The sequence below is a fragment of the Protopterus annectens genome, chromosome 5.part1 (genome assembly GCF_019279795.1).
Source record: "Protopterus annectens isolate FY-2018-M chromosome 5.part1, PAN1.0, whole genome shotgun sequence".
NCBI classification, from domain to species: domain Eukaryota; kingdom Metazoa; phylum Chordata; order Ceratodontiformes; family Protopteridae; genus Protopterus; species Protopterus annectens.
Window position 1 is genome coordinate 349021449 of NC_056736.1, and position 26754 is coordinate 349048202.

Sequence of the window (26754 nt, forward strand, 5' to 3'; positions counted from 1 at the left end):
TTCGAATAAACGGAAAGGATGACTGTCAAAACACATGATCATTCTCCTGTGATGTTTTATAACATGATGAAACACTGGAAAATTAATTGTAATGTTAACTGTGGTGCTCCACCATCATTTTGCATTTGATTATCATTGAACCTACGCTGCCAAAAGAACATTTTCAATCTCCTGTGTGTCATAAGAGATAGTGCATCTCCTTCTTCTAAATATTAGTTAAATATCCAATAGTTAGTGACAATATTGTGCTACAAGTGCTACAGCTCCAGTAATACTTGCTTGTGGCTATCAGTATTACTGTGCAGCTTTATGCTTCACTGTGTTTTCTTCATTTATGCCTGTACCATGAAGTGATCTCATGTTTTCAAATCCTACTTTTGCACGGTTGCAAAGCTTGAGAAGGAATATTTCAGTACAGGAACAATATTAAAAATGACAAAAATATTTGACGCCAAACATTTTTTATAATAAAATATTTTATGTCCTTTCCATACCCTCTTGATTATGGCATATTTAAATTTACCAGTTTGCCACAACAGAGGTGTATGAAAAATTTACTTCATAAAAAAGTAGTAATTTGACTTTACATGTAAGCTGAAAGCTATCCATTGTTAAAATGAGGAGAGAATCACTTAGGAGATTAAAACTGACACTTGTATATGAGTAACTAGAATTGTAACAAAACTGACTTTAGCTTCATTATAAAGACAATGCATCAACACAGCGAAAAAATAGCATTTTATAAACATCTTCACTGGAAAACCTGGGTAAGATACTTTTTATCTGCTAGTGCATTACTTATTTCTCTGGTTATTAACCTTCCTGGATTTGTTTGTTGTTGAAATACATAGTTGTGATTCTTGTTGATCACTCAACAATGCAGTGGTCAGAAGTGAACTGTCAGACAATCCTTCGCCAACAGTACACTCGGCACTATAAAATATATATAAGAAAAGATACAGTGGAAAGCTTACTGCACTATATATTATTAACATGTCCGTTGCACTTTTGAAAGTTACAAATTCGACCATTGTTGAATCTGAGTCAGTGAAGGGATTTTGGTGAACAATGAAAAGGTGACAAATAAAATGAACACTTACTGACAGGATACTATATTTGATATCAGTGCACTGCTTTAAAGAAAAACATATTGTAAATATTGTAAAATGTCTCACAGTAAAATAGTGACATAATTTTGTGAACCACATTTTAAAAACAGTATTTCAGTAACTGATGTTATGCCAACAGGGGACATGTAGACATTGCTAAGACTAAATGTTTATTTTCTTTATTTATTAACAGGATTCATGCACCTGGAATGCTTGGAGAATTATGAAGTGACACATTAGATACTCCTTCTAAGTGCCATGTCAACAGAAGTGGCATTTCAGTCCATTGAGGAGTGGTTGAGCTCCATCCATCTGGAACAATATGTAGGACTTTTTGAGGCACGTGGCTTTCATTCAGTCTTACACTGCAACAATGTCACTGATGAGGACCTTATCAAGATAGGGGTTTTGCTTCCAGGTCATCGCAAGCGTATCCTCTCAGCAGCACAGAAATCATTTTCTGAAATGATGACATCAGAGATAATGGAGCCAAGACCAGTCCCCAAAAAAAGGAACATATTTTTCAAGAAATCAAACAGTGGATCTCAGATTGTAGCAGCGAGACCACTAGACAACTCAGAGCATACCAGTGACATGAGCAGTAGTCCTGAATTTGAGTTATTTCAAGGGTTTACTCCTCCTTGTATTGATCAAAGCACCTCTTTTGCACAAACAAAGGATCTTCCACCAATCCCACCACGAGTGGGTTCTCGGCCACCTATCAAGTTCTCCACTGCATTAAGTTCATTTTCTTCAGGTTCATTAGTTTCTTCTAAGTCATACTGTCATTCAGAAGCTGTGCTAGAAAGGCCTTTGTTCTCAGACTCTCCTCCATCTTCTTCCATAGTTCCTACACTTCCACTGGAAAAAAGAGAAAGTTTTGAGACTGCAATAACTGCACATGAGGAGCTGGATCCAGTACTGCCCCCTCTACCAGCTAAACGTTATCTCATTGGAGTGAAAAACCTAAAACCTCCTCCTCCAGTCCCCAGGCATACACCTAGGGTCCCACCAAGGACTGCGCCCATAAGGTCAGCTAGAGTAACTAAAAGGTAGGTGGACAGTACTTTAAGTGACTTAGACATCAGATTGATAAAAAATACACACAACTAGACTTAAACATCTAAATTTGCAAATGTTTGGATTTATACTATTTCTATAGCTAAGTTGCTTAAAACTTCTCTTACTGTTAGTCAGTAGAAGCAAGAAATAGCTTTGCATGCCAAATATCCATGAGTAATAGACTTGTTTCATTACAGAAGTACCAGGCACACGTGGGTATTATTACCACTAATGTTTAAAACACTCATATCCTGGATTTGGTTGGGCATGCAGAACATAGCAATATGATTTTTTTTCTAGATTTATATGTAGCTGAACCTGTGAATTACAAGTGATGTTTGATCAAGTTAGATCTTATTTTTAAATTCTCCAAGTTATGTATGCAGTTATTTAATTACATCTACTTTTTATTCCATTCACCTGCAGCATTTCCCCTTTGTATATTTCATGAATAATACAAATTTCAACTCACTAACACAGTTAATAACTAGATATAATGCAGTGGCAGTCTACAGTTGTTACAACAGATATTTTTCCAGGTGTTACATAGCACAAAATTGCACTAGTTTCAGATAAGGTTACTTCACATGAAAGTCCCCTTTCCCAGAGGTACAGCAACCTTAGCGTTGAAGGGAATCAGAGGGGTCACATCATGTTTATGTATGGGAATGCATGGATAAAACAGCTCTTGAATTCAGTTGCGATCCTTCAATTTGCAATTCAATTCAGATGTTCTATCCCACAATCTTGTCTGTGTGGCTTGTTCAAGCATCATTGCTATTGGAATTTCTTTTCATTGCAGTTTCTTCAAACTTTATTGACTTTTATTGTGTAAGCTGGCAATGCACTGGAACAGATTTTTAACTTCCATCACTGCTGTGAAACCATGTATTTGGTTTATAAGGGGGGTATAACAACCAAGCCCCCTCCCATATGGAAGGAGGAGAGACTTGAACCCTTGCAAAAACATTTTTTATTGTTTTTTTTTTTTTGTATGTTTGAGTTATGTTTCCTAATGTTAAAACAAACCAATGAAGCTAACAAATTAACAGTACCCTTATTGTAATTAAAAAATGTCACTGCCTGTCCTCCTCTACATTTTAATATCTTTGATGCTACTCAATGTACCCAACTTCACACTGTACTCCAATATCTGACTTTCTATTTCAAATATATCAGTACAAAACTGTCAAAGAAATGCTTGAAAAAAATCAACTATAACTCTGACCATCATTTCATATACTTTACCCAAAGTTCCTACAACTTGCTGGTAGCATGCTATGTAGGCCATTAGCTTATATTTATAACCTTTCTTTGACACCAGGAAAACCCAGAGCTCCAAACATGTATTAATCATTCCTCTCCTAAACATGCCATTTCCAGCATCTGCTGCTAACTACTGCTGTACTGGAAATATATGAACCCTTGCCAAAATTCTGAAGAAAGTCATTTACAGCCAGACATTAGAATATGTGCAAAAATGCAGTCTACTTTCACAATAACAATGTGCTAGCATTTTGTTAATCAGATTTTAACTTAGCTTATCAAATATTTTTTTGATTATTTATTTTATTACTTGCCACTCACAACTTTATGTTAAACTACTAGAAACCCTGACAGCTTCTCACTGTTAGAATCTGGTATGAACAAGTGACAGACTTTGTGAGAATTAGATTCTCAGAAACACTGTTTGTACCAGGATTCAGAACTATTAAACTATTTGTTTATCACAATCAGCAGATCAGGAAACAACTGCTTAAAAATAATCACAAAAATGCAGTATTTGTTTTGGAGCTAGTTCATATAAATGATACTTGGACTGTACCTTGATTTACAGACTTATATTTACTTACTGCTTTTTGTTGATTGGGTAGTCTCACTAAGCATAGCATATTTTCTGAGAAGACCCAAGTTGTGATACATACTGATTAGTGGTAATGTGGTCAGGACACTGGGGGGGGAATTCCCCTACTGTTTAACAGAATGTGCTGGAGAGTGCATATACTGATTAGTGGTACTACGGCCAGGACACTGGGGGAAAGTCCCCTACCCATTTAACAGAATGTGCTGGAGAGTGCATATAGGTCAGAGACTGGAGGAAGAATGCTTGGCTTTGTCTAATACTGCTGGTGCAGAAATAAAAAAATGGCATTCAATTTACAATTTTTGACAACTAGGGGCTTCCCAATGAAGTTTTATTTGTAATAATGGAAGAAGTGACTATAGCAGGAAATGCAGTGCATGAGATGACTTGACTGAGGAAGTACCTATTCTAGCTTCTGTTGTTCCTTAGGTCTCATTTCTTGAGTGGATACACACCTTCTTCCCTATGATAGGCAGCATTTACAGACCTTAAAAAAGCTGCAGCAAGGTTAGGAGCTCTAGAATTTAGGAGGGGAGATCATTGCATCTGGCAGTCTGACCTGATCAATACAATTTTTTTTTTCACCTCTCCAGGAAATGAATGGGCTGATGAAGCCCTCTAATTAGCAACTGACTAGGCGGTACAGCTGTCACTCCAGCTGGAGGCCCCAGGTTCCCACCCATACAGTGGAATGAACTGGTCAGTGGGGTGAAAAGAAAGGGAGACAGTGGTCAAGACCCAGAGGAATGGGATGACAGAAAAAGCATCTGTCTGAAAAAGCTCAGAAAATAATTAATGAGATAGTGGGTAAAGAAATCATTATAGCTGTAGATGATGAGGTAATTGTGTTAAATATGAAATAAGAGCTACCAATAAGTGAAATGTTCAGCACAGATTGTCCTAGAGTGTGCAGCCTGAAGCTATAACAGCCGCAACATCCTTAGCTCAATTTAAGACATCCATAAAAAACACACCTACAAACTAACTGGATTTGCAACTGTGATAACCCAAGGGTAGCCTAACTCCTTCTACTTCTCAGACTTCTGATGTAAACACCCTCCCCTCCCTTATTTTACAGACAATACAGGTCACTTTATTTTGCAATTCTCTTCTCTCATTCCTCTCTCGTCCTTGAAAGATGCATACATTAACAATTTCTCCACTATCTCTTACAAAATAAGCTAATCACCAGTACATAACATAGATTTCATCTAGACCACAGCATTTCCACTGCATTACTATCATTTACAGATACTGTCAATAAAGCTTGCAACTCTAATAAACTTGTATCGGCAATATTTCTAGGTCTATCTAAATCCTTTGATATGGTCTCTCACACTAAACTCCTCACTCAACTCTCCATCCTGGGTCTATCCTCTCCATCTATTTAATGGTTCTCCAGCTACCTTGCTAACAGGCAACAAGCTATCTATAAACCTAATGTGGACACCTTTTTTATGCTAAAATACCACTCAATTTACCCTCACTGTCTCTTATCATGTAATCTGTAATGTCTCTTTTAAGTATTTTATTAGCATTGTCTCAGGTCTCATTTATCAGATATTAATCTGTGCAACAAAAGATATGACTAATGAGTTTTTCTCACATATGTTCTCTAACTCATGTTATTGCCATTTGTTGCACTCTACTATGAAACATATGTTCTATGTTTTTCTCATTACAATGTTTTTTTCACTCCTATGTTTTGTAGTGTTACATGATACTTTGTGATTTAAAATATCTGTAGGTGATTTTTTATAGATTGTGATTGTGGAGCTTTTCTCCCTGTGCTTCCACTTAAAATGGACACTTTTTGGTCCAGTTGGACTATCCCAATAAACAAATGTCAAATACATAAGTAAATGAATTAATTAACAATAATTAAGTGAAGTATACCAAAACGATAGCTAAAGCAAAGGATAGCAGTTACAGGAACACTGTATATGCTCACAGAAAGCCTTATAATAAATATAACACTGACAGAAACTGTACATCTTTTGCACATGTCGGAAAGTGATGTCCACGACAGCATTCAGTACAACAAAGTGACAGACTTGTTATGAGTGAGGAGCAATGAAGGTAGAGATACATCAATGCAGTCTAACAGAAATGGGTTACGGCACGTCCACACCACTGTATTGGTTGTTCTATCACCTTCAGCAAGATATATATTTTTATTATATATATTTTTCTTTAAAAATGTACTTCATGCATTAAATGAAATAGTATAGGATAAGTCAAAAGTGCTGTGTGCACTTCCCTACTTAATGCATTGTTTTTTCATTGCTTGCTGAATTCATTGTGAATGCTATCTATATTAATGTAGTGAGTGCTGTCTGTGAAAATGAACTCTTTTACAGCATGCATGCATGCGTTTCTTGTTTCCTCTGTAAATGTCTTAGAGGTCATCAGTGAAGGAAGTTTCTACTGGTTCACTTGGGACTGCCCAGAGCTAAACTATGTAAACAAATAATTGGCCCTAGAAGAGCATGTATTGAGCACATTAAATGACTTTTTCCTTACTGATACCCTCTTGCTAAACAAGCAGCATCTAGAATCTTCTAATAGAGAATTAGTTTAGGTTTATAGGTTCTAAGAGCTAGTGTGCCTCAGTGTTGTTTTGTTATGGCTACGTGGTTAGTTAATGGTCTGAATGTCACAGTGCTTTTAGAATGCTCTGGTGCACTAGTGATGGATCTTCTCCTCTCAAAGGGACCATGTCATATTGGCCAAGCAAAATTCATTGTTTAAGCCTTACGCATTTAATAAAGCATTTTGTGAGGACAGAAAAGTGCTATATTATCTCCTCTTAGTCTCCCATTTCCTTTCCTAAACATAAGTGAGCTACAAGCTTCCAGATGGTGACACCACCACACCAGTCATCACCATATATAGACCTTACTCAGATTGGGTCTTGGCATTCTATAAGTTAAAACTGTTGTCCAAATTAACTGAACTATCATTTGACATTCAGCAAATTTGACTCTCAGGCCTGGTGTACAGATAAAGGATGGAGCTAGGCCATTATCCACTCCCTCCACTTCCCACCACACTCTAGCCATTTTCACTAGTCTGATCTACACCCGTATCAGTTGACAACAAAATGCACCGATAAAAAAGCATGAACAACACAGGCTATTATGACCAAGTGCATACTACTACTTCTCTGGATTTACACCCTGAGACACTTACTTACAGCTAAAATATTCTTAATGGCAGGCTCCGACTCCCACCTATGACTAAGTATAAACACATTAAAAGGCATCACCACATCTATTCACATCGATTTTATTCCCATTACCCACACATCACCACTCATTAGAGAATATTGCAGAAATAAAATGTCAATTATTATAGCTGATAAAATGCATAACTGATAAATACCTATAGCTCTCCTTACTGTTAACAAAAAGAGTAGCCAACTGAATGCACAGCTACCATCTGAGTATAAAAGCGTGAATCATTGCCCAAACCACCCTAAATTTGTTTTTTTAATATAAGTGATATGATTGAATTCTGGTGGCTTTCCAAACCATCTGAATACTTATTTGTTCAAAGTCTGCCAGATTATCTTAATCCAGTTGTCAGAGTTAATATTTCATTTGAAGTGATTTTACACCACTGTTATTACTTTAGGCTGAACTACTCTTATGAGGGACATTCAACACCGCACAGAACAATAATGCAGTGTACTCATCGCAACACTGTCTGTTGTCAATCCATGATTTTGTTATGAAATATTTTTTTAACTTCAAATGAATGTAACTGATAATTTAACTAGTATAACAACGTATCTATTCACATAATTTGTAATTGTTCATTGTAGTTCTGATGAAGTCCCTTTAAGATTGTGCTGGGCTGAAAGTGCGTTTGTTTTAACTGTTCAATATGAAATAAAGCTTTTATTAGTGAGTATCTTGACTTCTTTGGTGGTGGTGGTGGTGGTGGTGTGTGTGTGTGTGTGTGTGTGTGTGTGTGTGTGTGTGTGTGTCTGTTGCTGTGGATTTTGTAGAGCATTGTTTCTTTTTAGAATTAAATTTGCCATTGTGTGTCCATGGATTTATTGTTTGTTTAACTACACACTTTTCATTCACTTTAATAAATGAACACTGGTTACATCTATCACACTTGGATATATCAGTACAAGTCCTACCAATTTTGGTTTCTCCTGATTTCATTCTTTCAAATATATTTTTCAAGTTGGATTTCTTTTTATATATACAATTGGGACCATCCCTATGACATTAATCAGTATAACTAAATGGATAAAAGCTACATAATGCTTTCTAACAATTTCTTTGATTCTGTGTCAATCAAGTATACATGACAACAACTCTTTCTCAAAAGGATAGTTTCTTGTTTCATTCAGCCCAATGGTTGAACTAGTATGTCATGTGTCAGCCTTTAAGTTCAGTCTAAATTTTGTTGCCCTCACTGCTGTGATCCCTTGGGACATTTGGTCTATCAAGTGTTCTGAGTACCCTTTGTTCATAAAAATATCTTTTAATTCTTTTTCTTCCATGAGATAAATATTATCATTTGACACAAGTCTAGAAGTTCCTATCGGCTGACTTTTCATTATTTTTTTTCTGCTGCAATAGGTAGCAATTTATACACTGTAAAAAAAGAATTACTGCTCACTGATTTTCTATATAACCCTGAAGATATAACTTAATTATTGCCTTTACTCAGTCTAACATCTAAGTAGTATATGGATTCTTTGGCAAATGTGTGGAAAAATGCAGGACAAGGACTCACCAAACTGTGATCTCACCCCTGCTCAAATTAAGAAAATATCAGTCAGAAATATGTAATACATTTCACAAAATATAAAATAATCAGCATTGAATTTATAAGATTTTTTTCCATCACTGTAGGACTAGGTTGGCATATATGGGGGCACAAGCTTCCCCTATTTGTATTCAATTCTTTTGCTTACAGTACTCCTCTTCAGATAATATAAAATTGTTATAACAAATAATTTCCATAAATGTTTGAAGTCAAAAGTAAAAAGGTCACACAGACAAACCAACTAGTAAAAACTACAATAAAAACATAGCCAAGCTAGAGTTTTCATTGTGAGATACCTTGGTGTGACGCCCCAATACTGGCCCAGTAACCAAGGAGCCTCAATCATCATCACTGGCAACAGTGGGGGATGTACACACTGGGAAGATGACAAGTACATACACAGTAGAGTGTAATTTTTCTTAAGAGCACACAGAGACCACAGTCAGTCTGGGGCAAGTTCAGACTAATCCCACATCAGGTCTGTCCCTCTCTCATCCTCTCATGTGTTTGAGGCCATCCAGGGGTCAGTCTTTCCTTTGAATCCACAGGGGGATTTTCCTTCACATGTTTTATGATTTCTCCCACACATCTCTAAAGAGTTCGCATGAATATGGTCCTCCCCCGTATCCGCGATTGTGTCTCGGGTGGTCATTTGATAGTTGATCATTTTTGAGGAATCTCATATTATTCAACTTGAATGGATAGTGCGCTTTCTATGTTTGGCCTCTCAGCAAATGTTGAATAGAGCTGGAGTTCTTTCAGTAAGGCATGATAGGACAGATTTTTTTTTTCCTGGCACCTTTTGAGTTTTTTTGTCACTCTTTCCTGAGCTCCAGCATATCTCCAGATGCTGCAAGCTCCAGGCATTGTAGGCTCGGACAGATTTCTGATTGCATGAGTGGTGAGGGAGACTGATTGATGCCTTGATCACAGATGAGAATCCTGGATGCATGAGTGATCAATGTAGAAGGTCTTCCTAACTACTTTAGCTACATGGGTGTGGTGTCGCTACATAGGTTGACAATGGGACCCCAGGTCCGATAATCACTTCTTCTTCTGTGGTCAGTGGATTGCCTTGCTCAGTCTGGGTAAGGGTATTTTGTTGCTTCCTAAAGGGTGGTAGGGTAACCTTTTTTTTTTCAAAGGTAGGACTATTTTCATAGCTAAGCTCTGGCACTGGCCCTCCGTCCTGATAACCTATCTCTGTCAGATGTGTCATTATCTGTGTCAGTGCTAGGTAGTTTTCTTTCTGCAAAGGGCTTGACTTCCCTCTGTTTGTTTGTCAACTCCAAACTTGATGTGTGTGCCAAACAAAAGTCTGCAAACTAGAACGGCTGTGGGACACCACTTTGCTTGACCTGGGGGACACAGCTTGTGACATTCTACTGGACCCGCTCTCGCCCCCTGTAGGTTCTGTCCACTCCCAGTCTTGGTGCAGATGTATGGTGATGCTGGTGTTAATTTTAGCTGATATGTTTTCAATGATACTTGTTTGAGTTTGTAACGAAGGCCTTAGCCAGATCAACTTAGGCAGTTCATCAATGTAGGCTGTATGGTCTGCTTTGTGGTGTCTTTGATGGAAAACTGATGATCAAAAAAAGCATGATCTGCCTTTGACAAAGCCTGCCTTAAGCCAAACCAAAGTGGATCCAAAAGCTATGTCTTTATTTATATTCTCCATTATGATCCTCCATCTTCCTTGGCAAGGCAAATAAGGCTAATGCATGGTAAGCGCAGCGATTAAGGAGGTGGCTGGAGCCAATGTGTTGTGGAGGGACCACAGTTGCAGGTGCTCCCCTGGATGCCGTGATAGGAGAGGTAAGACTGATTATACAGCCCTTTATGCTGTGGGGTTTAATTTTTAATTGGTTTTTGGTAGCAGTGGAGCACCACACCATCGGGCCCATGGATGCTGTGTTTTTTTGCTTTTTTTTTTTGTTCTCACTTCTAGCCTTGGTTGATGTTTGGGGGCTGGGGGGCTGCAATGTAATATCTTTATTTCTTGAGGGGGGAGAGGGGTTGACTGTCTCGCCTGTCACCTGTCAGCCAGATGTTTGGCAATGTCTGTAGGATCTTCAATCTTCTTTGAACTAGTTCTGAGCAGTTCTGAGCATATTCCTCTTAGTCCTGGGTTTCTCTAATAAAAGCCTTTAAATTTTGTCTTTTGAGTCTTTAGCTATTTTTCTTTTTTTTTTTCTTTAAATTTGCTCTTGCTGACTTTTAGAGGCTCTTAGTTTTTACTTATAGTGATCAAGGGTGTCTACCTTTTAAGGATTTTGCTGCTCTTCTAGTAGCTTCCTCCTTTTTGTTTGTTTGTTTGTTTTATGGGCGGGGTTTACCCCTGAGCCTTTGCCAAAGTCTTTTTGAAAGAGTCTTTGCTTTTTGTTTGGATTGCTGCTATCCATGTAGGCAGGTGCTGTTAGAAGGTATTTCAAAGTGATTGGTGCTGGGCTTGAGTACTGTTTTCCCCGGTCCGGGGCTTAGACTCAGGACCACACACTAGAAGTGAGAAGTGTGGTCGGCTTTGAGAAGTTCTTCTGTGTTGACTTTTTTTATTTCAGGTGGGGTGGGGGATGAGGACCCCGAGATTAGTTCTGATGATCTGATCTCACAGTGAGGGGTATACTCCGGAACTGAACATTGTGCTCCATGTTGTGTGGATGATGAGATCAATATTATCTCCTCTTTGTGGGTGGGATGGTGACTTGTTCCCATGCATTTTGAATTATTATAATTCCAGGAACTTTGGGCTAGGTGTTTGGGCTTGAGTAGTGTTCCCAGTCTATATTAGGGTAATTGAAGTCACCTAGTATGATGGTGTTTGGTGATACATTTATCCCCTCTAGTGTTTTCAGGAAGGCTCCCTATTTCTCCAGATCCCCAATAAGACTCCCCACTAGCACATATATAGAGTTGAGATCTCAACTGAGTGGCCAAGCTAAGACCTCCAGCACCCTCTCTGTCCAACTAGTGCTTCGTGTCCCTGCCCAAGTAGCTGACACACACACACACACACACATACACACACACACACACACACACACACACACACACACACACACACACACTTTTTGAGATTTGATTTATGCACAACCACACAGACACACACCTGGGAAAGGTTTACTTACTATGCCCCCTTCTCCCCAGACTATAAGGTAGTTATCACTGCTGCCAGCCAGCTCCTTATCAGCTGCACAATGTCACCAAATAGATATGCAAGTACCCTAAGAGCTTACATATGTTTCTCAGATATCAGCCACAATCATATGTTTAAATATATTTAATAATAAATAATAAAAGAACAAGAAAATACACAGTAAATCATCACAGTAACTTCAGAGTTCAAAATCACAGGAAATATTTAAAACAACATTGCAGGATAGTCTCAAAGAAATAAAGAAAACATCTAAGCCATACTTCACTATATCCCTATCTGAATCTAACAGAGTTAAAACCTACTTACAGCAAGGTAAGGTGGATGGATGTTTCCCAGCTAATGCTGTCAGGCAAAGTCAAATACAAAATGCCCCTCTTTCTCTCTCTCAGAGAGTTCTTAAATTAATATAAAATATTACTGCTGGGTTAGCTTGGATGACATCACCTTTTGTCACCTGAATTTAGTTCCCAAGCTAAACCCCCAATTGTCAGAAACTATCAGCAGTTTAGCATCTCCCTGTGAAAAATACATCTCTCTCAGATCTGTGCAACTGCTGGAAGACATAAAACAATAAAACACTTACAAAACAATACAGAAGGCACCATAGTTCTAGGCATCCTGTCTCCTTGCTGCATTGAAACTAACTTTTATAGCATAATCATAAAACAATTTAATTTCAACTATTTTCTTGAAGTTTTGCAAGTTAACCCTCTATGTTTTAGTTCCCACTGTTAAAACATATACATTTACACAATTACAATAGTTTATATACATTTCTATTCTAAGCCAGCAGGGCATGCTGTGGTTACATTTTAGCTCAGTACATAACATACAGTTCTAACACAGTTGTAGCACAAGCATCTTACATGAAGCATGTTGGCATGCACAAATGACACATAACCACTTACAAAATTCTAGATAGCTGGGTTGGCAGCATCTCCTTCTGTCACACTTCTATATAAATCATATTAATATTCACAAATGACATATTTTTTACAAAACTCCAGATAGCCGGGCTGGCAATGTTTCATTTTGTGACACATGGGATATAGGCAGGTGACCCTTAAGGACATCAAGTGATTCAGCTATATGGTTTCTGAATGTCCATTACGTTTTACTTTTTCTTTTTAAGTCTTTGTTGCTACTTTCATGCCAATAAAGCCAAACCCCAGTAGCTGTGGGCATGCATGTTTCGGCCTTCTTATCACACAGTGAAAACTCTAGCTTGGCTTGGTTTTTTGTATTTTTTACTAATTGGTTTGTGTGTGTGACCTTTTTATGTTTTGGTTTTGGATGTTAGTTGGGATATTTTGCAGACACATTAATGGTAATGGATATCAGCTGGGTACAAAGACCCAGTATTTCTGAAGTATAACCAAACAACACCCTTATGGTGTGCTGGCAAGGTCATAAGAAGTCTGAAACATGCAAGTCCATAGCTAGTGGGGGGTTTCTTTATTGGCCTGAATGCATCCACAAAGACTTAAAAAGAATAAAGAAAAAAATCATTGACATTCAGAAGGCATATAGCTGCAACTCTTGATGTCCTTAAGGGTCATTTGCATATATTTGCTTTTACATTTTGTAGAAATGTTTAAGTTACTAGATATGGTTGAGCAATTTTGAATTTATTTAAATAAGAGTACTGATTTCTTCTGGTTTGCAACACAGTTTAGCAAAACTGCTATTGACTATTTAGATAGCTTGATATCCCATACTAACAATGGGTTTAAGTCATAAATACCTAAGAAATCGACATTTGACAATTCATATCTATATTACAAAAGTTCACATACCCCATATTTCAGAAAAGGAATTTGTTGAAGAGACAATGTGTGTAAGGAGTGTGAGGATAATTTCAATGTATGAAGATATGGTGGATAAATTGGATTTGATTAAAAATATGCTTATTTCTAGGAGTTATCCAACAGATTTAGTGTTGCACATTTGTGATAAAGTTAAGTTAGGTTGGGGTACTAGATATAAGCTCCGTTTAGGTGTTGTAATACTAAATAAGGGTCAAAGTACGGTATTAGAAGGTTATTATACATTGGAACATGCCATGGTGGTTCATACAGATCTGATATGAAAGAGGTAAAGAATATCATAACAAAAAACTGCAATATTTTAAGGGAGAACCTCAGTATATTTAAGACTTTTTGGTTTATAAAACAGTCCTCAATCTAAAGGAGACATTTGAAAAGCTGAAAATGGGGGTCCTAATATGGACCTGAAGGTATATAAGGTAGGTACTCATAAATGCGGAAGTTGTAACCAATGTCCGTACAGTTTGGTAAGTAACATTTTACAACTGGACATAGGACATAATTTTAGGATTAATTTAAGCAAAGGAAATTGTGCAACTAAAGGGGTAGTGTACATTGCAAAATGTATGGGATGTCTAAGTTTATGTTGGTAAAACTGGGAGATGTTTACATAAATGTGTATAGGAATATATGTATGATATCCGTAATAAAAATGTTAATAATGCTTTGTGCAAACACATCTCAGTTAATTGCCAGTGCTTAGAGTTCAAATGTGGTATTTTAGAGCAGATACAAATTTATTTATGAGGAGGTGACTAGGAAACCAGGCTTGAGCACGGCAAAATGGTTTGACAAATGAAGCTGAGAACTACAACTGCCCCTGGTTTGAAGAAAGTTGTTTCCATTAACCCTTTACTGAAGTTAAGGGCCAACAAGGTTGTGATGCCCGCTCACTGGCCCAGTAATCAAGCAGCCTCAATCCTCACCACTAACACCAGTGAGGAGTGTCCACATTGGGAAGGATAACAAATACACACACAGTAAAGTACAATTTCCCTTAAGAGCACACAGAGATCACAGTCAGTCTGGGGCTGGTTTCTCCCTTTCTCCACAGATCCCCAATAAGACTCCCCACTGGCACAGCTATAGGGTACAGATCTCAGCCTAATAGTCAAACCAAAACCTCCAGTGCCCTCTCTGTCCAACCAGTGCTTTGTGTCCCTGCCCAAGTAGCTGACACACACACACTTTGAGATTTGGTTTATATAGAAACACACAAACACTCCTGGGGAAGGCTGGCACAGGTTCTCCAGCTATGCCCCCTCCTGCCAGGCTATAAGGTAGTAATTACTGCCACCAACTACTCTTATCAGCTACTAAAAAGGCCTTTACCAAAGGGTGTCCAATTACTACTGTGTAATATTATTGTTCAATTAGTAAGTGTGGCTTTCTACAGTATCACTATATAAATGCAATGTACTCTAGAGCTTAAATTATCTCTACACAAAACAGCCGCAATTGAAAGGTTTAAAATATTTAATAATAAATAATAAAAACACAATACAAATCTTCACAATTCAACACAGTGCTAGTCAAGAGTTCAGAAATCACAGGAAAATGCTTAAAATAATACTGTAGAATAGTCTGACATAAATATAGAAAACAGCTGGAATAAATCTGACTAAATTCCTGTCTAACTCTAACAGCAATAACAGTTCTAAGTAAATAAACTTACATATAGAGGAAAGGCAAAGTACTGGTGAGTGGTCCATTCTGAAAACAAATGCAAAATGCCCCTGATTCTTTCTGTCTGAGAAAGTCTTAAAAATAATACACCACTGCTGACTCATTTTAGATTACATCATTCTTCTCTGGTTCCCAGTCTAACAGAAACTCAGAGTTTTAACATTTCTTTGATCTTGCACCTGGCCAGGAAACTACAGCAATAAAAGACATCATATATGTAAAATCTAGCAATTAACTCTGGTCTCAAAACAACAGAAGGAATTCCTCATTCCAGACATTATGTTTCCAAGCTTTGAGATCTACCAGTCATACAATGCTTGACTTATCAGCTTTCTTCCAGCAGACTGTACTGTGGTTACATTTTTGAAGTTCAACATTTAACACAGTGTTCTTGCATTTAAGAGGACATGGATATGTGGATTCTATTCATATTTACAATGACATAGAATTATCTACAAAATTCTATCTAGCTAGGCTGGCAACCTTCACATATCTTCAGAAAGGTTAATTCTTAATTTTTAATATTTAATTGTACACTGGTTAAATGTATGTTGCTATAAGTGTGTTTTTTAGGTAAAAACTCTCTTTTTTGTTAATGTTTGATGTTTTGTTGCCTGATTTCTTTTGAAAATCCCCGGTAAAGGTATTTTTTGGTAATATTTATGTGTTTTATATTATAAGATTTATGTAGATTTTTTACTTATACTATTCAAACTAAATCAAAACATTTTTCAAATTTTTCATGTTTCTGTGATGCATATGGTGATAGGATTATTTTAGCATTTTAGGCAAAGTAAATATGAACTGTGATAACTACTACTTCAGCTTTAAATTTACTTGCATTTTGTATTCTAACTGATTTTAGGTTTTGATCTGTGCTGTTTTATTAGGGGTTATATAAACTGATGGGGAAGTGAGATATTTATTTGCTCTGATGAAGTCCCTCTGCATAGGGATAAAAACACTTAACATTGAATTAAAGTTCCTGCTTTTTGTATGACTTATTGTCATCTGCACTATTTATTTCCATAGGTTCCAGCATTTAGCGTCTACGTTTGGTTATTAGTTTTACTTGGGATGCTAAACCATGTTTTTATTGATTGCTAGAACATTCTGCTATACTACATCTCTCTTAACACTTCCCTGCATCATGCATGTCTGGGTTTCTGGTCAATCATCTACTTTTATCTTCTTCTTGACTTCCATCACATCTGTGTCATTATAGAAACAGGGGATTCTAGAAGTGCATAAAATACTCTAAATTAAATATTGCCAGCGGTCCACACCTAGAATAATAACTATGTTTTATGCCAATGCATCATATACATTTGCCCTCTTTTATTCTATTATATTTTCAATTGCCTCCCTATAGTAAGGTCATTTGAAATTCATACACCTAGATGCCTGTCTACAAGCACTTGACCCATGGATTTTGATTATCAAATCTGAATCCTGAGGAGCCAGCCTTAGAGGGCACGACTGAATGGCATTTCTGTTGCATTGTTACTCCTGGGGGGCAGTGGGGGTATCAGTTTATGGTTAATAGCTCTCAGTGCAGACTGAGGGCTTTGGTCCAACAGCATATGCATTACATATGCACACTGGAGATTGGCTTAGAAATGGGTAGGGAGCAACAAACCTCTACAGCTGTGAGGATGGCACCATGCCAGAATGCCCTGGCCACATGTCTGACTGCTCCATAGGTACTTGCACTAATGCTTCCTCTCTTGCATGGCCCAGTTCATGAAGAGTAATAGAGATATATGCAAGGGACATCAGAGTGGAAGCTCGTGAATGGGTTCTGGGACATGGCTGATGTCAGATAGCTGTATGGGGCTCCCAAAAGATATTCCTTTATACTGATGTTAAATTACCTTAGATATGGGCATTTCCCCAACCACTTCAAGTCACTGTTCACTTTTTAGTCTTTTGTGCTTGTTGTCCCATCTGTAGGTCTCTGTGTCATCTGACAGCAGGTGTGTGATTCCTTCCAGCCTCTCCCAAAGATACATGTAAAGATGTTGAAAATGCTTAGTCGAAGTAAATAACTCTAGTTTACCACTAGTATTCAACTTTTTAGAGAGAAATGCATGTACTAGGTGTCTGTCGTTCTATTTATCCATTTGTCTATTATCTGGGGACCTACCCCTATGCAGGTTGGCATGCTTTCTAAACTTTCATTGATTTATTTGTAACATGATTATTTGCTAAATAGATGTAATAGCCCTTTATTCCTTGGCATAACTGCTATCCTTCCACCTGAATGTCCGTGATATTTTTGTTTCCATAGTTTCTTCCTTTTCAGTTCTGTGCATCCACCATTAAGTTTGACCCCAACCATCCATGTTACATCCCCTCATCCCTCCTGCCCTCCGGTGAACACATGCTCACAGTGATTAGCACTCCATCCCCTTCATCTGTTTTAAACTTCCTGTGGACTACAGTGTTAGCTTGACTTCTCTCGAGCTTCAGTCTATATAAATGAACTGGACACTTTTTCAAAACAGTTCATGGCTTTTGTCTTTCTTCATTTCTTTATCTGTCATCCTATTCATCATCTGGTCTTTTTTCTAGTCCAGGTTCAGACACTTTTTTTATCATTCTTTAACTTTTTTTCATAACATTCTCACTTCTTTATAATCATAATTTGAATGTTAATTTATTACAATGTTTTTGTTTACTCAGTCATATAGTTTTTTCAGTCAATACTTCATATTTTGCATTATTTATTGATAGCAGTCAATTATTCAGAAATGATGCTTCTTTGAATATCGTCCAAAGATGAATAAAAATAATGAAAAAGAAAACCGAATGAGACACAGTACTCCCTGCATTTTATATCACATAAGAAGATACCAAACAACATAGAGACCCCTGTGAATCCTTGAAACATGCCACCAAGAGGCTGCTTTTCTGGCAAATTTTTATGCCATCATCTAAAACATCATTGAGCCACTTCTCTACAGCTTACATCAGTGTGGTCACTAGTCCATTGTTTTCTCAGTTCTCATTCAAAACATTACATGACATAAAATGGGTGGTCTTAATGCTATTCATGAACAGAATATCCACCAGAATTCTACAGTCTACTTTTGACATGAGCCACCGACGAGAGTGGAGGGAATACCGCCCACCTGTGAAGCACTGTTGCTTCTGTCATCCCTCCTGTTGTCATTCATGATATAAACATATCTACTGCCGATTACCTTCTCCATTAGTTTACAGGAGAAGAATGCCAGGTTCAGTAGTGTATATTTCCTTGGGTTTGTCCTAGAGCCTCCCGTTTTCAATGCACATGAGAGGCTTTCCTGGAGCTCACTTTAAATCTGTTCAGTCTTCCAGTGGATAGGTTAAAACAGCTTTCCATTGCCCGCACTCATATCCCTACAGGCCATATGATTCATGTGCTTTTACTCTTGAAGCACTTAAAAGTTTTTATTGACCTCCACTGTTTAGGGTAGGCTGTGTTTTCTCCTTAATATATCTTATCTCCTTCTTTCCTTTCAAACTTGTACCGTTTTTTTTCTTTGATTATTTTTTTTTTTTAAGGAATAAGAGACAGTATTCCTTAAGAACACATTTTTTGGTGTTTATCTTTGAGAATAACATTTTTTTACCTCAAAGCTGAGGGGGGCACACATTTGTGGAACTGCACGGGGTGCCATATGAGCTAGGTACAGTTCTGCTTAACATAAAATTATAAGACAGACCTTTAAATTACAATAAAAACTTCCCATTGCAGGGATATTTCATCATACTTGTAAGCATTTTCTGGGAATATTGCACAGAATGGACTATTAGCTTTATGATTACAAGGCAAATATGTGTCATTCTATGTCATACATACACTATACGGTAGAGGTTCTCAGAGTTAACATATATTTCAAATAAAATGCTACACATTGCGGTACATATCCCAAGTAAAGCCACCATGTTCCCATGTACAACATTCCCAGTTATAATGACAACACAATAAAATGCATTTGTTATGGTACATTGGATGCCACAATGCATTTATATCTCATTTGCTCTGTCCTTTCGGCTTCATACTCATCCAGGAAATAAGCAAAGGTATTGGCTGCTGTTTGTCATAAGCTATCCACATCATATCTAAATATGCTTCTTTTTAATGCCAAGGGCAAATAATAATAATAATAATAATATTAATAATAATAATAATGCTATTATTATAACCAGATTTATACTTATCAATGATTGGGATAAATAAAAATGGCAGCATAATCATAATTCTTACTTGGGTTAATTTCTTTCTGGAAATAGTACTATTTAAACCTTTGAAATCTTCTTTTTTATTATCTGTTAGCATGTATCTATCTTCCTATTTTGTAAGTAAGATTGTGTTATTATGTTCATTGTGGGTTAACAATTATGGCAGCAGCATATCATTTTGTTTCTATATTTTATTTTCCAGTTGTCTAGTTTTATTTACTTAAGACTGCTGAGCTACATATAAGGTCTGTTGCAGCTTTGGCATTTATATCACATTATCGAAAGCCAAAAACACCGAACACCATTTAATCAAACCTAAATAATCTAAAGCACACAATATCGAACATTCAGAACAGCAAATTTTTTCCCAGGGAAAAAAATTTGCTATTCCGAAACACATTCACACAACACAGGCACACCAAAAAAACAGCAATCCACACACTTACACTTAAAATCATACATCAAACCCTACACTAAACTATACAAACACTACTATCTATCCACTTACCTTAACCCAACCCTAACCCTAAGGTCCGTCACTATCGCACACTCACCTTACCTGCACCCTAACCCTAACTCACTTAACCCGCCCCAAACCCTAAACTCTGTCACTATCCCACACTCACCAGCGCCCTAACCCTAACTCACGTAACCGGTGCCCTAAACCTAATGTCCACGCAATCACACACTTAACTGAACCCCCATAAATTTCCATCACAGTGCTAAAAATAGCGAAGCCACAGAAATAGACAACCAAATTCTTTCCCTAGGAAAGAATTTGATGTTTTGCAGCTTTGCTATTTTTAGCGTTCAATGCATAGTGTTCGACATTGTGGCATTTGATGTTATCGGCTTTCGATAATGTGATATGAACCCGCAGCTTTGTTCTGTTTAAAGCAAAACAGATAAGGATATAAAAGCACCGTATTATCATACCACTTGTCCAGTGCAAAATAAATAGATAAATAATTAATTAAACTTTTTTTTCAATTTCTTTTGAAAATCAGTTAGTATAAGTGTTGCACACTTTCAAAGGGTATGTTGACCTTCCTTCCATACCCATTTCTTCTTTTTTCCTGGAAATCTAACCTCAAGAAACCTACTACACTGGTAAATAGCAACAAGGATATTTTTAGACAGTTCATTGATGGACAAATTGAACCAGACCAAATTGTCTTCTTCTAACAGTCTTCTCTGACTTAACTGATTCAGCTGGCTTAGTTTGCAGCAAATCATCTCAAGTGTTTATATGTCTTTTCCACTATGACATGGCCTGCTCTGATATGACCTATGACCATCTCAGCCAATCAGTCAGTCAGGTTTCTGTATTGAGCCATCCATCTCTTGTACATGAACACACATATGCTGTACACATTCAGTTAGAATGGCTGCAACAGAACCAGCAGCAACAGCAGCAACTTTCAACACCCAACAAGCCATGGGTCACCCTGAAGTCTTTGGCCTCAGAGAGCAATCTTAATCACCCCAAGAATAATTTGTCACTGAATGTAGCCTAAGTCTTTGCTTATCACTGCTACCTTTACTGCTATTGTGACAAATGTTGAAATTGTCACCCTTCTACCATTTGTTTTCTGTTTTGCCTATCAGCTTTACAAGCACACTGCGCTGCTTTCCTTTTTCTCTACCTCACCTACACAAATTATTATGTTCCAGACTGCTAGATCGTGCCATAATATTTCTTTCAGTCTGACAAAGGTCATCATTCTGTAATTAAAAATAAATGTTTTCAGCCTAAGTCGACCCTTTTCCCAGAATAGTAAACCATATTGTAGCATGATTAGTGGTTACCAGTAAGATCTCTGATATTAAATAGTGACCATGCCCTATGCTGACCACAATGGTCAGGAATGCATCAAGGATATTCTTCTTCATCAATAACCTCTGACTTTTCAGCTGTAATCATGCTTCAGATAAGATGCCCACCACCTTCCTTCTATTTCTGTTTTTTTTTTTTTTTGGTAACCATATCTCTAGTCTTACAGATGTTGTACTCTACAGAAATGGCCTGAATCAGAGGTACAGATAAATGATGTACAGAAAAAAACAAGAGCAGTTGTTTATTATTACAAATGTTTACAGACAATATATAAGATTCTTTCTACCCGTAGTGCAGGATCCTCTTACCTTACAGATGGAAGACTAAACATAACTGTCAAAATAACCTTCCTGTACTTGTCCATGTCTTTAACCTGTCCCAAAGTCTCTTGTGATCCTTCAGTCCTATGTATGGCCTCTATCTCCAACCGTTTACACCATTCTCATCTTCCTTTTAGACTAGCAGCTTCCCGTTACTGGCTTAGGCACTTCTTTGTGTTTTTATTTTTTCAATAAGAACAAGAATCATTCAATTTACCCTTAAAATAGACATCTGTATTAAATGGACATCACTCAATAGAAAAACAAATAAATCCATCTAAATACACATTTCTTGGGAAAATTTGTGCATTTTCTAGGAGTATGCTAGATTGTCCAAGGTTCATTTATAAATCCTAATCATACATAGGGCAGTTCACCATCATGGTACCAAAAACCTCAGAATTATATAAAAGAACACTCTGGTAAGCATAGCTGGCCTTAGGCATAGGTCAACTAGGCAGCTGCCTAGGGCGCCGCTCTAGCAGGGGTGCTTTTCCAGTAATCTGGATTGTGTATGCAAGGATGGGGTCACCAAGTGGTGTGGGGGGTGCTGTGGAACCCTTTTGCCAAGGGCACCAGTTGACCAAAGGCCGGTCCTGCTGCTAAGACTGAAAACTTTCTAAGCATGGAAGAAATACAGTAATCAGCATATTTCAGAAAAAGGTGCTGAGTAACATCTACTTGCCTATTTGTTCACTTGGCATAGTAACAGCGATGATTTACAGTATCTCCGTGTTTGTAATTCATCATTATTTTTGCAATCGTGTATATGACTTGAGCGAATTCCTGAAATTCTAGCTCATTTCATAAAGGCTACACATGACAAGCACTGACTGCAGTGAGCTTGCAGGCAGAACTAGGACTCTTGTGACATATAAACATGTGGCTGTACAAATAAAGAGACAGCTAAGTTTTGAAAAGCAGGCAGCTAAGGGAGACAAGCTCAGCTTTCCCAAAAGCAGAACAAAATTAAAACCGCATAGTATAACAGGAACTATAAGGGGCTGGCTGTTAGGTCACTTGAATTTGAACTGATACTTTCAGTTTACACATGAGTAGGTGACGTACTGACTGCGACATGTAAGTTCACATTACATTGTCCTTGTGCTCCCTCTTGTGGTCAGGAGATGTCACTGCTGATTAGTTGAACAACACTTTTTAAATCCATTTTTCGATTATTTTGAAGTGTTCATTTGCTCTGAGCCTCCGTGTCTCATATGTGAAAGAACTCAGCACAAGTAGCCACTTACTAAAATAATAGCAAATGTAAAAAGAAAGAAAGTAAACATGTATTTAAATGTGACTCTGATCATGCATTATGTGCATTAAGTGTTTTGTAATTGTTGCATTCCAAACAAGACTGTTTATCTGAGGAATAAAAATGTTTTGCTTTGTATGAATATAACATAGGTACTAGTATTCACTCAGGATGCAGCTGCAGCAATCCTCTAGGTGACATGTTGCTTACTTCTTTAAACCAGATTTATTTTTTATATTTAATTTAATTGGCTGATGTATTAATTTTGAAGAGATACATTTCATAGGTTCATAGGTTCATAGGTTCATACTAGGCTATCTGCCCGAGGGCATTTACAAGCCTAGCCCATCGTTTTGTGGCTTAGGCCACCCCTTTAGTATGGGGAACTATACCCATTATTTTTCTGTGCCTCTGTCGAGCAGTGACACTGAGGTAATCCCTGGGGTATATCTGCGATCTCCCATCCATTGGTCAAGATTTCTCTTGAACAAGGCCAGCGAGGTGCTCTGCCTCACATGTACCGGGATTTTGTTCCACAGCATAGGGAGTCTTTGGGTGATGAATCTATCCTATTAATAGCCGTGTCAAGGTTTAAGTCTCCCGCCCTTGTGGCTCTGATGGATCTAGATTTTTTGAGGTGAAGCATATTCATCAAATCTGGGTTTGACATGGCCTTGTATGTTAGGCAAAGGTCACCTCTGAGCAAGCGGTAAGCGACTGAATAGAGCTGGAGTTCTTTCAGTCGGGCAGCATAGGACAGATTTTTGAGACCCTTTATCCTTTTGGTGAGGAACTTTTGTGGCCTCTCCAGCTGCTGCAAGTGTCGGGTCAGATACATTCGAATGGGGCATTGTACTCAATCATTGGTCTGATGAGTGATGAGTAAAGGGAGACTATGACCTCCCTTGATCTAGATGAGAATCCCTTCATGATAAGGTGGGCAATGTAGAAGGTCTTCCTAACTACTTTAGCTACATGGGTGTCGAATGACAGACTACTATCAACCTGGGTCCCCAGGTCCCTGATAACTTCTTCTGTGCTCAGTGGATTGCCACCTATTTGGTAGCTAGGGGTAACCTTGTTTTTCCGAAGGGTATGACTATGCATTTTTGGCATTTAACTTTAGGCCGTGGCTCTGGCACCAGTTATCCGTTTCTGTGAGACCCTTCTGAAGGATATCTGTGTCAGATGTGTTTTCTACTATGGCCCAGTTTGCAGTCATCTGCAAACTTTGTCAGCCATAACCCTCCTGTGTTTGCTTGTACTTGGAAAAGTAGATGCCAAACAAGAGTGGGCCCAGGACTGAGCCCTGTGGGACACCACTTGTGACAGGCTTTGAGTCTGACATGGCGCCAGCAGCTCTGACCCTGTGGGTTCTGTCACTCAGCCAGTTTGCAACCCATCTTGTGATGTATGGGTTGACATTTAAGCTGATGAGTTTTTCAATGATACCCGAATGGGGTATTGTATCGAAGGCCTTAGCCAGATCGAGGTAGGCTGTATGGACTGCCTTTCCCTCATCAATGGCTTTGGTGACTGTTTCAAAAGTCAACCAAGTTTAAAAGGCATGATCTGCCTTTGACAAAGCCAAACTGGGTTGGATCCAAAGTCTGCAAATTCCCTATGTCTTTATTTATGAGGTCCATTATGATCCTCTCCATGGCTTTGCAGATAAGGCTTGTCAAGCTAATGGGCGGTAATTTCCAGGGTCGGTGGAGGCACCGCCTTTGTGAAGTGGTACCACAGTTGCAGTGCGCCACTCCTGGGTGCGTATCCAGAGGTAAGACTTTGATTAAACAGCTGTCCTAGCTGTGGGTTTAATTCCTCATTGAGTTCATGGAGCACACAGCCGGGGACACCATCAGGTCCCATGGATGCTGTGTTTTTGCTTTGGAGAGAGCAGTTCTCACTTGGGCGCTGGAGATGTTTGGGGGCTGCAATCGTTTGGTATAGATATCTCTCCTTTTGGGGAGGGGAGAAGTTTGCACTGAACCTGTCAGCCAGTATGTTGGCAATGTCTGTAGGATCAGTAATCTTCACATCATTTTGAACTAGCTCTGAGCATATCTGGGAGTTTCCTCCCAGGTTTCTAACATAGCTAAAGAAGGCCTTATGATTGTCTTTTGAGTCTTTAGCTATTTTTCTCTCGAAATTTGCTTTGGATGATTTTATGAGAGCTCTTAGTTTTTTACTTATAGTGATCAAGGGTGTCTTACCTTTTAAGGATTTTGCTCTATCTTGTAGTAGCTTCCTCCTTTTGTTGTAGAGTTTGTTTATGGCTGGGGTCCACCAGACTGGATGCTTGCCTTTGGTACAAAGAGTCTTTGTTTTGCTTGGGATTGCCTTATCCATGCAGTCCTGCAGGTGCTGGTAGAAGGCATTTGTAAGTGATTCAGCGGCTTGAGTACTGTTTTCCACCGGCTCGGGGGCCTTAAAGGAGACCACACTAGTCTTTAGAAGTGTGAAGTCGGCTTTTGAGAAGTTCTTTACTGTGGTCTTTTTATTTCAGGTGGGGGTGGGATGAGGACCTCCAGCGAGATTAGTTTGTGGTCTGATCTCACCAGTGAGGGGTACACCTCCGGTGTTGAACATTGTGCTCCCATGTTCGTGATGATGAGATCAAGTATGCTATCTCCTCTTGTGGGGATGGTGACTAGTTGTTCCATGGCATTTGAGTTTATGAATTCCAGGAACTTTTGGGCTAGGGTGTTTGGGCTTGAGTAGTGTTCCCAGTCTATATTAGGGTAATTGAAGTCACCTAGTATGATGGTGTTTGGTGATACATTTATCCCTCTAGTGTTTTCAGGAAGGCCATGTGAGGTTCCTGAGTTTGTGAGGGTGGCCTGTAACATGCTACAATTTGCAGAGCAGTCTTGCCTATGGTTAATTGCACCTGGATGGTCTCCGATGCATCGTGCGTTGCCACCAGTCTTGAGGTGTGGGTGTCCTTGATGAATATGGATACCCCCTCCTTTCTTGGTATTGTCCAGATTTTGGGGCGGAACGCATGATATGAGGTAAAACCTGATAGCGCGGGTGCTCTCAGGAGCCTTGAACCAGGTTTCTGTCACAGCACAGACATCGATGTTCTCCATACTGAGAAGGGCCTCGAGTGCGTGCATTTTGAGATTTAGACTTCTGGCATTGAGCAGCATTACCCTTAGTTTTTTCCTTTTTGTGTTCTAGGGTGGTAGGTTTAGAATTTGAGCCTTGCCTAAAAAGGCACTATGGGGTGGCAAGAGCCTTTGCCAATATCCGGAATCCCAGGGGTGACAGGTGCAAGCCGTCCCTTGGAAGCAGCGTGGCTTGTCCAGCATGTCATCCCAGGCAGACAGACACTGGATCCCCTTTGAATGACACCAGTGTTTAAGCCAATTGTTAAAGCTGATCATCTTATCTCTGTATTGTGGCATCATTCTTGGTGAAGGTAGGATACTGCTCAAGGTCAGGGTCATACCTGTCTGGGCTACATAATCAGAGAGCTCCTCAATGTCTCTTTTCATGTAGTCCAAGGAGGTGCGTCTCAGGTCGTTTACACCAGCGTGGACAATGACTGAATCATATTTGTACCTGCTGTTGAGAGACCTGAGTGCTTGCGTTATGTGGCGGATTCT

At 38.5% G+C, this 26754-nt stretch overlaps 1 protein-coding gene across 3 annotated transcripts in view; it reads left to right on the forward strand.

Moving 5' to 3' along the window:
* The window catches only part of ARAP1 (ArfGAP with RhoGAP domain, ankyrin repeat and PH domain 1), a 2759262-nt gene that overhangs the window by 573679 nt on the left and 2158829 nt on the right, over positions 1-26754 (forward strand). For all 3 annotated transcript variants that reach the window (XM_044073028.1, XM_044073030.1, XM_044073029.1), the window contains exon 2: positions 1303-2161. In XM_044073028.1, coding sequence (XP_043928963.1) covers positions 1368-2161 — 794 coding nt within the window. In that variant the 5' untranslated portion in view covers positions 1303-1367. The remainder of the gene's footprint in view (positions 1-1302; positions 2162-26754) is intronic.